Raw genomic sequence first — 18,564 nt, forward strand, 5'->3', positions numbered from 1 at the left:
CAGGAAAGCAGCAGAAGATGGCCCAAGTGCTTGAGTCCCTGCAGCCTGAAGAAGCTCTTGTCTCCCGGCTTCAGCCTAGCTCTACTATGGTCACAGTGGTCATCTGGGGAGTAAACCAACAACAGATTCAAGATCTCGCTCTTTCCTATGTATCTCCCTCTCTGTAACTCTGCCTTTCACATTTTTAAAAATCCATTTTTGATGATCAGCTCTATGGGTACCATTCGGCTACCAGAGTCTAGTTTGAAGGGCTTAGGGGAACTCCAGACCCTAATCAAGCAATAAGCCATCTTCCTATAGACCCCTGATGGGCCACAAACAGGTTTCTATTTTTATCGCCGGGTTCATTCCCCAAGTTCCTGCAATGGTGGAGGTTGAGCCAAACCAGAGCCAAGGGCTCCCATGTGGATGGCAGAAACCCAGAACACACATTAGCAGGGACCTGGAAGTAGGCTTAGATCTGGGACTCAAACCCAAGCACTTCAACATGGATGTCAGCATTTCATGCATCGTCTTACCGCACCCAACACACCTCTTGCTTGCTCTTCAAAGAAAGTATTTAATGCATCTGGTGTCAGCAGGGGACACATGGTTGTCCAGCCCAGATGGAGTGTGGGAAAGGTATATACTAATCCTCCTGCTTTCTCAAAGGCAGGACACAAGGAGAGCAGTGTTAACTCCAGATGCTCCACCTGTGTCTCTGGGGATGGATGTGGGGCAGGATCTGAGCTGCCAGATGTGGCAGCCGCAGCTTGGCAACGTGACCGGTGCAAAGGACAGATGGATGAAGGCAGAATTGGAACACTTAATTTCTCATTTTCATTCATTTACATGTAAAGCAAAAGGTCTATGAGGTTAACTCTTAACCTACTTGGTGGGTTTGTTTTCTGCTCTGATTAGGAAAACACTTCAAGTACACACACTTATCAAGAACAGAAAACAAGCTATGAGGGGAGTTTCAGAAAGTCTTCGAAAAATACAATTAAAGATATCTGGATTTTGGTGCCAAAATTTTTGAAATCCATTAATATTTTTGTCATAATATGCATCTTTGGAGGAACTCTCATTTGCATGAATTTCAGAGTACTTTCGTACCAAAAGGAACAACTGTTCATTCCATTTCATTTTTGAAAAAATGTTTATTTATTGGAAAAGCAGAGTTCCAGTGAGACAAAGACGGAGACAGAAAGTGAGGGAGAGATTTTTTTATCCGCTGATTCACTTCCCAAAGGCCTGTGACACGTATTTTTAAGCTAGGCTAAAGCCAGGAGCCTGAAACTCCCCCCAGTTTGCCCATGTGGCTGCAGGAGCCCTAACACCTGAGCCATTCTCTGCCGCTTTCCCAGGCACATAAGCAGGAAGCTGGATCAGAAGTGGAGCAGCAGGGAATTTGAACTAGAATCCTGTTTATTCAACCTAATAAGAACAGTGGCAAAATTTGGGCCCATAAAGTCCTCGCCTTACATGCACCAGGATCCCATACAGGCGTTGGTTCTAATCCCGGCAGACCCACTTCTCATCCAGCTCCCTGCTTGCAACCTGAGAAAGCAGTCTAGGATAGCCCAGAGCCTTGGGACCCTGCACCTGCGTGGGAGACCAGGAGGAGGCTTCGGATCAGCTCAGCTCTGGCGTTGCGGCCACTTGGGGAGTGAATCATCAGACCGAAGACATCCTCTCTGTCTCTCCTCCTCTCTGTATATTTGACTTTTCAATAAAAATAAAATGAATCTTTAAAAAAAAAGTTGGGCCCAACATGATTGCCTAGTGGTTAAGTCCTTGCCTTGCACGTGCCAGGATCCCATAGGTGCCAGTTTGTATTCCCAGTAGCTCCACTTCCCATCCAGCTCCCTGCTTGTGGCCCGGGAAAGCAGCTGAGGACAGGTCAAAGCCTTGGAACCCTGCACCCACATGGGAGACCAGGAAGATGCTCCTGGCTCCTGGCTTCAGATCAACTCAGCTCCAGCTATTGCGGCCACTTGGGGAGTGAACCAACAGACAGACGATCTGTGTCTCAGTCTCCCCTTCTCTGTGTAAATCTGCTTTTCCAATAAAAATAGATAATCAGATCTTAAAAAAAAAAAGAACTGTGCCAAAATTCCCTGCTAGAATGTGGATTGGGGGGGGGTGGTGAGGACCACCATAGCTAACACAGAAGACACCCCCACACATGTGTGTCCAGCAACCACCTCTCCAAGCCGGCCTGATTCACCTTCATTACTGATTTTCGCAGCCAAGGATAATTAATTCAAAACTTTGTAATCCTCCTCATTTCACCTTTAAAAGCCAGCCTTGCTTCAGTGCCCTTGAATAAGCTCCTAGCTCAGCACGGGCCAGCTACTGCCCCTGTCATGTCCACTTCCAAAATAAGCCCATTTTCATGCGAACATCTATCTGTCACTGTTTGCTCACTGGGCTGACATCCCACGACATCCCACTCAAAAGATGGCGAGACCTACCATGGGACAGCCAGCACTCCTAAAACACCATCAGTGAGAGGCTCAATGCCTAACAGAATCACTCATTTTCTCAGGCAATAAATGAAAACTGGTTGGCCCTATTCATAAGGCCACTCTGTAATGAGAAAATAAAATGGGACTCCCTCCCCACCACCAATGGAAATGCCCCGTCTGGTAGCTTTTTGCACTACTTTTTTCTCAGAAAAAAAAACACATCCAAGAGCACCGTTCCCACACCACAGAATCTGTAAAAGTGGCTTTCCTTCAAGACGATGCAAACTGCACATTTACCTACCTACAATGAACACTTGTTTTTAATAACAAAACTAAAGAGCAGATAAATCCTTTAGTGTCTAAACAACCCTCAGACAAGAGCAGGTGCACGGGGCTGTAGGCAGGTCACCCCTTGGGGTGTCCAGGATGTATATCAGAGAGCTCATTTGATATACTCTGTTTCCAAGCCAGCTTCCTGCAAATGAATCTAGAAAGGCATTGGATGATGGCCCAAGTACCGGGGTCCCTGCCACCAATGGGGGAGATGGAATGGAGTATGGGTTCATACAAATTTCAGTGTGGCCTAGTCCTACCTGATGTGAGCATTTGGGAAGTAATGAGCACATGGAAGATCTCTCTCTCTGCTTCTGCCTTGCAAATAGAATTACAACATATCAATACTCACTTAAGAATCCTATGTACAATACGAAGGCCTAAACCTCTGCCATCCTAATGGATCCCAGTAACCTTTCAGAGAAAACAAACAAACCTCTTTGCATGACTTCCTGTTGTCAAGAAGGTTTGTTGTTGTTTGTTTTTGTGGTTAGTTTTGTTTTGTTTGTTTTTGCCGGTTTTCATGTAACTCAAGCCAAATACAACTAGATAAAGGCCTAACTATATTGACATAGCAGGAGGAGAGACGCGCTAGCCCAGTGCAGCAAAACTTACGAATGACTGGAAATCCAGTGCCCACCTCATGCCCTGCCATCCCGGGCCCCTGGCTTCTCAAGTCCTCTCTTACAATACAATTCAAGCGAATAACACCAGCACCTTTCCACCCACCGAGAGAGGAATTCTCCCCCTCCATACCGCTATAAAGCGGTCCGGTTGAGAACTGTGCTGATTGGGACTTGCGGAGTCTTCTGTGCGTGAGTTCTCTTCTGGAGCGTGCTCATTTGTTCCTCACGCCCCTGCGATCCTTACAGAGCCCAGAATCTCTGTGCTCAGATTTGACCGGGGCTGGTCTACAGCCTCCATGAGCTCCGAGCAAACCCAGCAGGTGTCTTCCAATGTGGAATCTTCAGGTTTCCCTGAGCTTTATGCTCTCAGAGTGACCAGATCTTGTCCCTTCAGTGATGGTTTGTGAACTGGTCTGCGGTTCCTGTTCATCCCATGGCACCTGTGCCAGCTCCCTCACCAATCCCCCATGCCCATAGCTCTGACTGCCCAAGAGGAGCCCAAAGGGTTCAAAAGGAACAAATCAGTAGTCTGACAGGAATAAATTATTTGTCCCTTAAAAAAAAATGTGCTGGGGCACAGGTATTGTGGCACAGCATGCTAAACTGCCACTTGTGGTGCCCGCATCCTGTATCAGAATGCCATTCCCAGTCCCAACCACTGTGCTTCTGCTCCAGCTTCCTGCCAACGACCCTGGGAGATGGCTGCATAATGACCCAAGCAACTGGGTCCTTGTTACCTGTATGGGAGCTTTAGGCAGAGCTCTGGCTCCCTGCTGCGGGCTAGCCCTGGCTGTGGCGGGCATTTGGGGAGTAAAAAATCAGGGAAGTTCTCTTTCTCTCTTCCCCTACCCCTCTCAAAAAATAAATATTTTTACAATTTTTTAATGTTTATTTTGACGATGTTTACATAGTCGATGGGGAGAGGAAGGGTCAAGGGTTAGGGAAAAGTGGGTGTGATCACTGTTTTTAGTTTCCCAATCATCCCTGTGGGGAACAGCCACCAGATATCCACCCAGGGTCCCCATGTAGCGCATGCTCCAAGTGGTTTAGATCGTTCTGAAATGCTGTCGATCTCACCGATCCAAGCATGAGGAACCCTTTCCAATGTCCGTTTGCTGACACAAGTCAACCTTAGAGTCTCCATTTGCCCAGCAAAAAATAAATTAATTTTAAAAAGTTTTTAATCTCTGCTGGTCTCCTACTACTAAACTTCCACATTTTGATGCCAAGCTCCAAGGAACCTTTCAATTTGGACAACTGCAGCCGATTGCCATTTCCAAAAAAAAAAAACCCACTTTCTATGCCTCTCCAGGAGAAAAAGTGCACCACGTTTCTTCAAGTGTGCACGTCTGGCAACTTAAAAGGGTACCATCTGGCTCCTGTAATTTTTGCATAGAACTTCTAAAACGCCAATGGAACATATGCAAGCCACGCTGGCCCTGACAGAAGGAAAGCAGTACCCTGTCATTGTTCAAAATAATACAGGTTAACCGCAGCTGATCCACAGAACATGGCTCCTCAATCAAATATATATTTTATCTAAGTCACACCCAGGAGGCAAGAGACACAGCAAAATGACATCATCTTCCAGCATCACTTTTGGGAGGTGGGTAAAGTACAGAAGAGAACTGGCAAGGAAAGCAAATGGGGATGCTGTCACAATGAAGCCAAGGAGAAAACAACATGAGGCTGGCATCACCAACACAAGAAGGGAAAGATGATGGGTGTGGAGGAAAGCCAGGCAAGGAGGGCCAGACATGTCTCTGGCAAGGACTAGGCATACAGAATGCCCAGCAACCTGGCACGGTAGCCTAGCAGCTAAAAGTCTTCACCTTGAATGCACCAGGTTCCCATATGGGCACCGGTTCTAATCCCGGCAGCCCCACTTCCCATCCAGCTCCCTGCAGAGGCCTGGAAAAACAGTCGAGGACGACCCAAAGCCTTGGGACCCTGTACCCACGTGGGAGACCCAGAAGAGCCTCTGGGCTCCTGGATTCAGACTGATGCAGCTCCAGCCATTGCGGCCACTTGGGGAGTAAATTATCAGATGGAAAATCTTCCTCTCTGTCTCTCTGTATATCTGACTTTGCAATTAAAATAAATAAATCTTTAAAAAATGCCCAGCAAAGGAGAGCAAGCACCACTTCCTGAGTCCTCCCTGCAGGGCAGCCCCCATGGAGGAAGCTCACCATGGTCCTCCTGCTCCCATCTGTGAGATGAGAATGAGAGGGTTTGGGGCATGGGCGCTGGGTGAGGCATTAGCAGAAAGGACTCCTAGGCACAAGCCCTTGAGCTTGCTGCACCACAAGGGGAGAGTCTGTTCCAGGCAGGTCACCACAACAAATGAGGATTGTCTAGCGAACGGAGCAGCTCCAAAAGCTGCACAAGGGAACTGCCTAATCAAAACAACCATTTCCAGCATGCTGTCCAAATACAGGTGGATCACCACGTGTCCATTCCCTAGCAGTGCAGGTCATAGCAGGGCCAGGCAATCTGCATCTGGAAAGGGCTAGACAGAATGTTCCAGACATGGCACTCCCACGCTGTGCCTTGTCACAACAACCCTGCCCTTGGGGGAGAAAACAGCCACAGATAACACACGTGAGTGAGTGCTTGGCTGTGTTCCAATCAAACTTTATAAACATGGAGCGTTTAGTGTCATGGGATTATCACACACCACAAAAATAACCGTTCCTCCTTTTATTTATTCTCAACCATTAAAAGAAAAGACCTTGGCGGGATTTTTGGCACAAGGGAGTTGAGCCACTGCTTAGGGCACCCACGTGCCATGCTGGAATACCAGGGTTCAAGATGAGCTTTCCTGCTCATCTTCACTCTGAGATGCCACGGTAATAGCTCAGCTGCCTGGTATCCTACACCCAACTGGGAGACCTGGGCTGAGTTCAGCGTTCCTTGCTGGCTTATGGTTGGCTCAACCCCAGCTGGTGCAGGTACTTGAGGAGTGAACCAATGGATGGGAGAGTTAATTAACAAAAAGTTTCTGAAAATATGAAAAAAATTCCAACTTCATAAATTATACAAAAAAAAAGGGGGAGGGCATGGGGTCACAGTTGGCCCATAAGCTGTAGTTTTCCATCCTAGCCTAAATAACACTCCACACCAGCAGCAGCGATGACATCACCTTAAACTTGTGCAAGGATCCCACGTCACGGAGGAGACGCTAGAGGACACATAATGATGACATGGGCTGTGCTGTGTTCCAGCCCATCCAGGAGTCCTGGAAAAAGTGCTGGCCAGCGGGAGGGTCTTGAGCAAGCTTTACCCAGTCATGCCAGCCTTGGCTTCCTCCTTGGAGGAACAGGATAAGAAGAGTGCCCTTTGTGTGGAATACTCATGGGGATTAAACATGCACTGGCTCCCAGTCTCTGTGGAGCACCCAGTACATCTGCCCACTAGAGCCAGTTAGTCTCCTGACCAAGAGCCATGCAACAGCGGGAAGATGGACTGCCACATGTTTCCCCTTTCCTATCACAACAAGCCAAGATAACACATTTCAAGACCATGATGCCTAGGGCCAGTGCTGTGGCACAGAAGTGTAAGCCTCCACCACTAGCATCCACATAGGTACCAGTTTGTGCCCCAGCTGTTCCACTTCCAATTCAGCTCCCTGCTTCTGGCCTGGGAAAGCAACAGAGAGAATGACTCAAGTCCTTGGGCCTCTGAACCCACATGGGAAACCCAGATGAAGCTCCTGGATCCTGGCTTAGATCAGCTCAGCTCTGGCCTTGCAACCGTTGGGGGAACAACTAGCAGATGGAAGGCCTATCCCTCTCTGTCTCTCTCTCTCTGTCTGTCTCTCTGTCCTACTCCTGGTAACTCTTTCAAATTAAAAAAATAAAATAAACCTTAAAAAAAACATATCTAATCATTAGTTTATAAAGCAAAAGCTCCAGGCTCCAGCTCCCGGCTCCAGCTCCTGGCCCAGCTCCCGGCTCCAGCTCCTGGCTCCGGCTCCCGGCTCCAGCTCCCTGCTCATGTGGATCCTGGAGAAAGCAGTGATGACTCAAGGGACAGAGCTCCTGCCACCCACATGGGAGATCTGGACAGATTCTGGCTGTTGGCCTTCAGCATATCTTGGTGATAGTATCATTGTGGCTATCTGGAGAGTGGGTCAAGAGAGGGAAACAAACTCTCTCTCTACATAGTGTCTTCAGCAGGACAAGCACTGTGCCCTGTGTGGAGACACCTGCACCCCACGTTGGAGGGCCCGACTCCAGCTTCCCCCCAGTGCAGACCCTGATGAGTCCTGCCACTCACACTGGAGACCTGGATTTTGATTCCCAACTCGGGGTTCTGGCCCAACCCAACCTGTGGCAGGTATCTGGAGGAATGAAGCATGCCCAAAATTGTTTGCAACCTCCCCACCTCAAAATTTAAAAGACAAAAGAATGAGGAGCAGATCTATACAATCTCCTTCTGTAACATTGCCCTCTTCATTTTATTAAGGTAGTTATGACCTGATAGCCAAATTAAACAAAGACAATACATAACATGAAAACTAAATATTGTCTTCCTTCAGGAATAAAGATACAAAAATCCATGGCAAATACTAGGAAATAGCATTCCTTAACACATAAAAATAGTATACAACATGCCCAAAGGTTTTAAGAACAAGAAGCTGCAGGGCCTGGCGCAGTAGCCTAGCAGCTAAAGTCCTCACCTAGAACATGCCAGGATCCCATATGGGCACTGGTTCTAATCCTGGCAGCCCCACCTCCCATCCAACCAGCTCCCTGCTTGGGGCCTGGGAAAGCAGACAGAGATGGCCCAAAGCCTTGGGACCCGGCACCCGTGTGGGAGAGAGTCCTGGAAGAGGCTCCAGGCTCCTGGCTTTGGACTGGCTCAACTCTGGAGCTTGGGGAGTGAATCATCAGACGGAAGATCTTCCTGTCTGTCTCTGCTCCTCTCTGTATATCTGTATATCTTTGCAATAAAAATAAATAAATCTTTAAATTAAAAAAGAACCATTTGTTCCAATCTTCAAAAATGAGTTTGTGCTATCACATCAATTAGAATAAATAAAAATCTTATCAACTGATATAGTAAAAGCATAAATTCTAACAAAATTAAATACCATTCATGATGGAAAAATAAACAGAAAGATAGAAACATAAGGGACCACCTTAACACGATATATTAAAAAAAAAAAACCTACCAAAGACCTGTAGCAATCACGGTATTTAACAGTGGAAGAGTGAACAGTTTCTCCTAAGAGCAGACAGCGAGACCAGGAGAACCAGCCTCGCTCTTACCACATCGTGCTGAAAGTGCTAGCCGATGCAGTAACCCAAGGAAAGACAGTCATCATCACCAAAGTTGGGAGTTAGAAATAAAAGTTCCCCTATTTGCCTATGATGGAATTGTTTACATAGAAAATCCCAAGGAATCTTAAACAGAACTCTTAGAAATAACGGATGAGTTTTGTAAGGTCGCGGGCTCCAAGACAAACAAAAGCCAACTACAGCTTGATATGCTAGCGATGGACACTTGAAGAGCTACCCTGGAAAGGCACTACCTTTTAAAAGGTATTTCTTTGAAAAAAAAAGAAAAAGAAATACTTAGATATAAATTTAGCAACACATGGTCAGGATTGCTCTGTTGAAAACGATAAAATGCTGATTAAAAGAAATCAAAGATCAAAATTCACGAAGACATGCCATGTCCACTGACTGGAAGCCTCATCAGAGTGACGTGTCACTGCTCCCTAATTTGAAACATATGTTTAATGCAATGCCTATCAACATTTCAGCAGGATTTTTAATAGCTGTCTTTTCTTTTTAAAATGCATTTTTATTTGAAAGGTGCATTTTTACAGAGAGAGAAGGAGAGCCAGTGAGAGGTCTTCCATCTGCTGGTTTACTTCCTAAATGGCAGCAACAGCCAGAGCCAATCCAGAGCCAGGAGCTTCCTCGGGGTCTCCCACGGGGTGCAGCAGCCTGAGGGTACGGACCATCTTCCACTACTTTCCCAGACCATAAACAGGGAGCTGAATCAGAAGCAAGGAAGTTGTGACTCAAACCAGCACCAGTATGGGATGTTGGCAATGCACATGGAAGATTAGCCAGTTCCAGCAGAATTCTTTCTATTAAAATTCACATAGAGAGAGAAAGGAACCGAAAAAGCTAAACTGCTTTTGAAAAAGAATGATATATGACAAATAAATATACTTAACTCAAGACTTCTACACAGCTACAGTCATCCAGACTGGATCGTATGAGCCAATACAGATCAATGGAGTTGAACAGATAAGGCACAATTTGACACACACAAACACACCTAACTATTATTTTTTAAGATTTACTTTTTACTTACTTGAAAGGCAGAGTTACAGGGAGAGGAGAGAGGTCTTTGAACCACTGATTCACCCCACTCCTAGCTGCAATGGCCAGTGCTGGGTCACACTGAAGCCAGAAGCCAGGTGCTTCTTCCCTGTCTCCCATGTGGGTGCAGGGGTCTAAGCACCTGGGCCATCTTCCGCTACTTTCCACAGGTGCATTATCAGGGAGCTGGATTGGAAGTGGAGCAGCCAGGACTCAAATCAGCGCCCATCAGGGATGCTAGTGTCACAAGTGAAGGCTTAACTTGCTGTGCTGCAGTGCTGGTTTGCTTAGCTGACTTTGAGAACAGCACTGGAGCAATCCAGGGGAGGAGCAGCCTTTGCAACAAACAGTGCTGGAGTGGGTGGCCATCCAGGTGCAAGGAAAACCACCTGGCACCTAAGCAAGTCCCCCCCATCTTGGTTTCAAAATGAATCAAAACGGATCACAAACTTACAAAACTATCCAACTTTCAGAAACGAGCATGGAAATTCTTCAGTATCTTAGGCAAGGCGACATAGTTAGAGACCATAAGCAGAAAAGCAGGAAAAGTTACACTGGATTTCATCAGACGTTTGCTCTGTGGGGTATAGGCCTAGTTTTTGGCTCCTGGCTTTGACTCAGCTGTTGTAACCACTAGGTGAGAAACATTTGCAAATCACATATTCAGTGAAGTACTCATAATATATAAAGAACTCAGAACTCAATATTAGAAAATGGGCTGAATATGCACTGACAATTCATGCAAGAGAGTATGATACAAAAAGCAAACAAACACATGGCTCATTTGATGTTTGATGCTATCTAACATCATCAACAATCGAGGCATGCAAATTAAAGACACAAAGAGCTATCACCACACACAGGCCAGAATGGATAAAATAAAAAGCAATAACAACAAATGCCGGGGAGGATGTGGGGAACAGGGAACACTCCCACCTCACTGGCCGCAAGGTGAAATGGCATGGCTCCCCCAGAACAGCAGCTGCCAGCATCTTTAAACATGTAACACATATGACCTCTTGGGCATTTATCCCAGAAACACACACACAATACATTCACACAAAAGCCTGTGTGTAATTCTTCATAGTAGCTTTGCTTATCACAGTGCCAAACTGGAAAAAAAAAAAAACTCTGACATCCTTCAACAGGAAGATGCCTGCACCAACTGTATTCCACCTGCACCAGGGAATACCTCTCTCAGGAAATGAGAACAACCCATTTGAGGAACACACCAACTTGGGATGATGCTCTGCAACAACAGGCTGAAAAATTCAAAGGAAGCTACAAACTGTATGAGTCTGTATATAACATTTCTATAATGTCAAAGTAGGGGAACAGAGGACAAATTAGCAGTAAGAACAGGACATATGAGTGTGGTTATTGAAGGGACCCTGTACCGATGGCTCTGTTCCCTATCTTGTTGTACCTGTTGACAGTATACCATGTGACCATGATCTGACCATGAGGGGAAACAGTAAAAGGTACAGAAGTCCTCTACTGTTTCTTGTAATTCATATGAATTCTACAAGTATCTCCAAACAAGAAGTGCAACTTGAAAGTACATCGGGCCTGGGCCCAAAGCAATGGCTCAACTGGCTACATTCTCATCCCAGCATGTGCCGGGATTCCATATGGGTGCCAGTTCGTGTCCCAGCTGCTCCGCTTCCCATCCAGGTCCTTGCTGATGACCTGGGAAAGCCGGGAGGATGGCCCAAAGCTTTGGGACCCCACACCCACATGAGAGATCCAGAAGAAACTCCTGGTTTCTGGCCTCAGATCAGCTCAGCTCCAGCCATGTGGTCATTTGGGAAGTGAACCAGAGGAGGAAAGATCTTTCTCTGTCCCTTCTTCTCTCTGTAAATCTGCCTTTCCAATGAAAATTTTAAAAATGTATTTTAAAAAAAGGAAAATTTATTTTTAAAAAAGGTACATGGGGTCATATAGGAAATCAACTATATTTAAAGTTAGTAACCAAAACACTGACATGTTTATGATAGAGTTTGGATTCCACACTAGGCAGCATCAATGCTTATTTGAATTGAGTGGTCAGCCAACTTCCCTTAAGCTATGACCTTTAAGCCAGGAGGGTCTCTGACAGACAAGAAGCAAGATCAAAGCGAATGGCCTGTCAGGCCAGGGAAACGGCCACCAAAAAGGGCCCTAAGAGGGCCAGACCTTAGTCCAGGAAAGGAACAAAAAGAGGTTAGCTTAGCTGAAGCTGACGGCCCAGACAAAAAGTGTGGGTTTATCCTCTGTGCATCTGAAACCATCTGCCAGCAGAAGAATGGCATGGTCTGAACCACAGGCATAGGCATGGGACCCGCTGTGCCATGCAGAGACTAGGCCAGCACGGATGACATCACCCAGCATTAACAAAATGAGGCCACCAGTCTTGGGCTTCGAAGCCCCAGAACTGTGAGCTGACATTAAGTCTTCTCTCCATGTAAAGGTGGCTATTACAGCTGTTATGTGACAATGATGAAAGCTAACGACTGCCCCTGATGAGTCAGGTGTGCTGGCCATGTCCCTCACCATTCTGAGAAGGAGGGAAGCAACTTGCCAGGAGCAGCCAGGGCCCCTCAGGATATTGGACTGCGAGCCGCAAGGAAGAAATAGCACAGGTGTGTGCAAAAGCTGACTCGGCCACCATCTTCACTAGGGAAGGCCCAAGTCCAAAGCAGCGGCAGCCTCCACCACAGATGAAGGGCAGTGGCAAGGCCAAGTACTCAGCGGGCACAGCATTTCAGAGTGATCATCCAGTACCAGGAGACAGATGCCTGATCCAAAGCCCCAGGAAGTGCGAAGTGGAGCTGGCTTTGTGGTTCAGACAGTTAAGCTGCCCTCCGGCAACGCCGGCTTCTTATTTATGCACACCAGTTCCCTCTGCTCCATTTCTGATCCAGCTCTCTGCTAACACGCTTTGGAAAGTTCACTACAGGAAACCTGGATGGAATTCCAGGCTCCTGGCTTCAACCTGGCCCAGCCCTGGCTATTTGGGGGCTTTTTCAAATCAATCAATGAGTAAGAAAAAGTCAGAAGGAACATGCCAGAACTCAGGAAGGTCACAAGGTAAAAACAAGCAAGGAGGACTCTGGGAAATGTAACAGGTGAGCTCTCTGGGAACACATCTCAAAGAAGAACGAGGATGAATGTCAGACTTGTATCAACTGTCCCCTACCCCCGCCATTTCATCCCCAGTTTTCTCCCAGACCATCCTAGCCTCCCAACACTTTCCCAAGAGCCTACTTTGAAAAGTAAAATCCACCTTTTACCTATTGCAGAATCTTCAGAATATGTTCACCTCCTCCTCAGCCTAATAAAGTAGCATTGCCAACCCTGCTGATGGCAGTTAGTTTTTGGGTCAAGCACGCCAACATGCCCCCATTTACACACACACACACACACACACACACACACACACACTTAACTTTGGGGAGTATAACATACCCAAAGTTTGTTAATAAGCCTGAAAAATCAATCTGAAAAAAATAGCAGCGGGCAGGCCTAACTTCCAACTGGAATTTGAAATCAAATCTGTTACTCTACAAAATCGAAACATCACCAGTGGAAAGAAATGTTTAGGCTTCTATTGCATCCTTCAGATACTAGAAAAGTGAATATCAGTTTGGTTTGAGTTTCTATCCTAGCAGCTCTGACATTAAAAAATAAATAAATAGAAAGAAAACCACAGAGATGTAGGGATTCGTTTAGCAAACAGCTAAACAGAAAGAAGCAAAAATGTTTTTGATTTAATATATCTTCCGACACATGTAAGAGAAACGTTGAATCAGTATGGGTCTTCGCAAAATGCATCCTGATGGTTGCCTCTATCTAGAAAGTGAAACAAGAGATGTTTTACTGCCTCCCTGGAGACTCTCATGATTTACAAAGAATATCCTTCAGTGAAGCACTTATCCATAAATGGCTAGCCTGGCTGTCCATGACTCCAGAGCTCACGGCAGGCCCCTGAGACCACCGGCGTTCTTTCTGGACCATGTATCAGGGAGACAGGAGGAATGTGACCCACCAAGCTGTGCTGGGCTTTCCCTTAAGGCAAAAAGAAGGGAATTTAACACGGAGCCCACGAGGTTGGTTTGCCTCAAGAAAAAAGAGGGGGAAAAGGCAGAGACGGAATTGAAGCTGATACATATATAGGGTCTGGGCTTACAAAGCCAGAGGACCAGATTCAGAAAGCACATAGCTACGTGTGCAGTGCCCGGGGCAAAGCACAGAGAGATGCGGTCTGTGGTCCCAGGCTCTTCCTCAATCAGTAAGCACTGTCAAGAAAAATGACTAAGAGAAAGACAGGACAAGCACGTCAATGGAATACTTATCTTACACTGCATTTTCATTGTTAATTCAACCACATTTAACAAGAAACCATAATACCAGCTCTGAGCTACTTGTATCTTATTTCTGAAGGAACAATCAACGGCTTCTCTCCCAAACTCCTGCCAAGCCTGGCATCTGGCCCAGTAGTTAAGACACCAGGGGCAATGCCCGCATCCCTCTCTGCATTCAACGCCTGGTCCCAGCTCCTAACTCGAGCTTCCTGCCAATGCAGACCCCAGGATGGCCATCCCCGGGGCAGACCTGGAGTGGAATCCAGATAGTAGGTTTTGGCCTGGCCCAGCTCAGCCCTGGTCACTGTGGCCATCTGAGGAATAAGCCAGGGGATGGGCACTCTTCTATGTTTTTGAGATTCTCTGCTACTCAGAGCAAAAACCAAACCTTGGTCTCTTCAAGGAACAGGCTTAAGTCACCACTGGGAATACCACATTCCTCTGTAGAGTAACTAGTCCTCGTGCCCACTGTTCTGCTTCCAAGCCAGTTTTGTGCTAACATCCGTCCTGGCAGGCAGCAGGTGACGGCTCAAGCACTGAGTTCCTGCCACTTACATGTAGACGGATGAAGTGGAGGGCTCCTGGCTTCAGCCTGCCTACCCCGGCAATGGAGTGAATTTGGGGAGTGAACCAGCAGATGGAAGATATGTGTCTATCTGTCGATCTCTCAAATATCTTAAAATAATTTGTTAAAGTCAAGAGAAAGAATGTCAGTTATAAACTTGGATAATATGGGTTCTAGCCCCCAAATGCTGATGCAAAGAATGTCACTTTATTTATTTTTACTAACTTACATTCTTAGTGTAGTGGACTTCTTCCTCTCTCTTGCTGGTCTCCATATGCTGCCCAAATGAGACATAAGCCTTGGGACTTACAGTTCTTAATTCTCCACACAGTAGGAACTTTGATTCTCCCCTCCCCCGAGACAGGCAAAGTATCAACAAACAGACCCCTGTTAAGATGGTGATTTTATTTTGTGGGGAAAAGCAACCTCAATCTGCCACGACCCTGGAGCCCTCCTCTGCAGAAGGTCCGGCTGAACATCTCTGCATTTCTCTACAACACTTGAAGGAGAGAACTTAAGAATCCCAAGGGCAGGGATTTAGCCTAGCCTAGCCTAGCCTAAGCGGCTCAGCTCCTGTTCACAGCTTCTCGTTAGTGGGAGTAGAGGTGATGGTTCAGGCGAGCAGAGCCTTGCACCTGCCCACATGGGACCCCTGGACTGAGTTCATGACTTTCCTGGCCTTCTGCCCCAGTACAGTGTCGATGCTTGCTGGCATTTTGGCAGTAAGCTAGTGGATGGGAGAGAGCTTATGCTCTTGCTCTCTCTCACATGCTCATTTGTTTGTTTTCAAATATCAGAACTGGGAAAGCAGTACCAATAGCTGTATACACACACACACACGAACACATATTTCATTGTCACCAAGGAAAGCCGACAAGCCAATGGTATGAAGTACATTCAGCGATATGATGTCACCACAATAACTGATGGCAGGACACAGCTACAGTGTCTAAACCGTCCAGCTCCTCACAGGGAGCCAGTGAAAGTCCCCGGGAGTCATGCCACTTCCCCAAGGACTGCTCAGTGCCAAGCCAGGCTTGAGACCCTCGGAATGACCTCACTAATGACATCAGCAGGGGCTCCTCACCCCCTGACCTGCCCCTCGGAATGCTCTGAAGGAATTCAGACCCACTGGTTCAGCACTGCCTGGGCAGAACATCTGGCATCTGTAATCGTCATGCGTGTTCTGACGATGTTGAACACAGCTGAGTTCCCCACCAACTCTGCTGCATGGCAACATGCCTTAGACGAACTTGGAATGGATTAAATATTTATCTATTGGGCACTTTAACCACAAAGTGTGGCGGGCAAGTCCAGAGAGCTTATCCTTTTAGATGAAATTACATAGGACCTCAGCTCGGGCAAAAAAGAAAAGGGAGGAGCACAAAAAGGCTAGATCCCATCCTGTGTTGATTCCACCGCCAGTGGTCTGACAATGGGTAGCTAAACTGGCCGACCCTCCCACACAGAGCCTTCCTCCAATGCCAGGAACTTCCAAGGTTATCCATTCAGGGAGCTTGTGTCTTGCTTACCTCTGAGGTTGACTCCTGTGAGTTCACATCCAAAAAGTGTTCAACAACAGGGTGGTCCCTGCCAGCATTAAGCAAGCCAATGTCACAAGGCCAGCCAGCGAGGACTCCGGCCCTGTCCCATCCATGGTGGCTTCCAGTCTCAGCCCACCAAAGCACCTGTGTATTGCTCCCACAGTTAGCAACACAACACTCTTCTCTCTCCAATATTCTGCTAGTTCCTCCCCTTCTGAATTCAGTGCTCACTGTTCACCCATTTCTGAGCTAAACATTAGCCCTGAATGTGAGGGTGTTCCCTGGAGTAATTAACCCACTGCATTTTTCCCACTTTTCCTCTACTCTTATTTTTTAAAATCTCTAATATTTATGCTGAAAATTCTAAAAAACAAAAACAAAAACAAGTCTAACTCCAGTCCTGGCCTCACTCCCTGAGCCCTAACACTGGGACAGTGACCTGTCCCACAGACTCACTGCTCTGTCCGCACTGGAAGGGCTCCTGAATCCCCAGTAGCCCTGCATTGCCCACTGGGTACCTCCAGCCGGAAACAGAGCCTCACCAAGCCTCGGGGAAGAGGTGTGAGTGAAGGGCAAGCACTTGGCAGATGAGGTTAAGGCTGAAAGATCAGTATCCTGTAACTCCAGCTGCTGTTCACAGGCCTGTCTGTGGGACCAGCAGGTGGAACGCGCGCGCGCGCACACACACACATCTCTGACCAGCAGGTGGAACACAAACACACACAAACACACACACACACACACACACACAGCTCTAACCAGCAGGTGGAACACAAACACACACACTCTCTCTCTCTCTCTCTCTCTCTCTCTCTCTCTCTCTCTCTCTCTCTTCCAGCCTGCTTTCCTCTCTCCCCTGCTCAGAAAGCCCTTCCTTCTCCCCTCGCTCTCCCATAATCACCACTCCTAGAGCATCTCTTCCAGACGCCTCACCGCCTGTGTCTCCGCGCGCGGGGGTGTGTCTGGCCCTGTTTGTTTATGTGCCTGTCTGGGGACCCACGACAGACCCTTAGCTCCCCCAGCCCCAGGCCAACGCGAGAAGGACCCCGGGGGCCGCCGCTCACAGCCCGGCAGGGGCTAGCCAGGGGCGGTCTAGCTGGATCCATCTGGAGGCGCGCGGGGAGGGGCCCGGCCCAGCGCCCAGGGCGCAGCATCCCTGGAGGTGCTCCGGCAAGCCAGGCAGTTGGTGGGAAGCAGGACTAGCCCCTCTTCCTCCCCGGGACACTCCCAACCCTAAGTCGGAGGGAACTCAGGTGAGGTCTCGGGGAACAGCGCAGACCCTGCGGTGTCCGACCCAGGAGCTTTGGCGAGGGCCTCCAGGCCTCCCCACGCCCACTTGCTCCCGCGCTCCAGACCCTGAGGCCGCCGCAGCTCCCTCCGCGGGCGACCCTCTCAGAACGACAAGAGGGGCTGGGGTAGAGCTTGGGGGGCCTGGGCTGTGGAGAGAGGAGGGGCCCGGAGAGGGCTGGAGGGCCCTCAACCCACCTCGCGCTCCCTGAGGCGGGAGGAAACGGAGCGGCGAGAGCGTCCCCGGTTCCTCGCCTCCACGTCACCCCACCCCAAAGACCCAGAGCCCCCCGAGGGAGGCCTGGCAACCTCCAGGGGTCACAGCCTCGGCCCTTCCGCCTCCCTCCCCTGCGCCCTCCCTACCTGGCTGGCTTTGTGAAACTGCTTCTTCAGCCCAGCCACCGACATCGCGACTGCGCCTGGCCGGAGGCGGCTGGTCTCGGGGACGGCGGGGCGGGGGGCGGCTCGGGCGGGCTGGGAGAGCGGGCGGCCGGGCCGGTCCCGGCGCCGCTGGGCGCCGCTGGGCTCCGCCGGGCCCGCCTCCCACGGCCACGGCCGCTGTCACACTCGCACACACGCGCGCACGCAGATGGCAACACGGCGTCCGGAGGCCCCTGCGCAGCCCATTGGACAAGCCGCGGCGGCGTGCGAACGAGGCCGCCCCCGCCTCATTGTTGCGTGGAGATCCTGGGGGCGGGAGGACGGGGGGCGGGGGAGGAGAAGCCGGCGTCGGGTGGTGGTCCTCGGGTTCGGGGAGCAGAGCCGCGCGGGGCGTCTAGCCGAGCAGGAGCCGCACGGGCTTGGAGATTGTCTTGGTGGGGAGAGGGAGGATGTGCTTCTTGGGACTTGATGCGAAACCTGGCTTGCTCAAAAGCAACGTCGCTTTCTTCCGGCGGGTTTCCCTTGGACAGCAGACGCGAAGGGGCTGGAGAAATGCGGCGGGACTGGGATCTGCGGTAGGAAAAAGGGTCGCCTTTCCCAGGTGCCCTCCCAACCCCGAAAGATTTGAGCCACCTGAGAACCCTGAGAGGACTGGGTAATTTGCCTTAAATTATGGTCAGCTCGCCCCGCTGGT

The 18,564-nt window shown here is 48.8% G+C and overlaps 1 protein-coding gene across 1 annotated transcript in view; it reads right to left on the minus strand.

Annotated features, from left to right (window-relative positions):
- SH3GL3 (SH3 domain containing GRB2 like 3, endophilin A3) overlaps positions 1 to 17,915 on the minus strand; it is a 107,240-nt gene extending 89,325 nt beyond the window's left edge. The window contains exon 1 of the mRNA XM_040969047.1: positions 17,853 to 17,915. Coding sequence (XP_040824981.1) covers positions 17,853 to 17,897 — 45 coding nt within the window. The 5' untranslated portion in view covers positions 17,898 to 17,915. The remainder of the gene's footprint in view (positions 1 to 17,852) is intronic.
- Positions 17,916 to 18,564: the final 649 nt, after the last annotated feature.

This window comes from Ochotona curzoniae, unplaced genomic scaffold (assembly GCF_017591425.1).
Source record: "Ochotona curzoniae isolate NIBS_2020 unplaced genomic scaffold, NIBS_Ocur_1.0 scaffold_4701, whole genome shotgun sequence".
NCBI lineage: Eukaryota > Metazoa > Chordata > Mammalia > Lagomorpha > Ochotonidae > Ochotona > Ochotona curzoniae.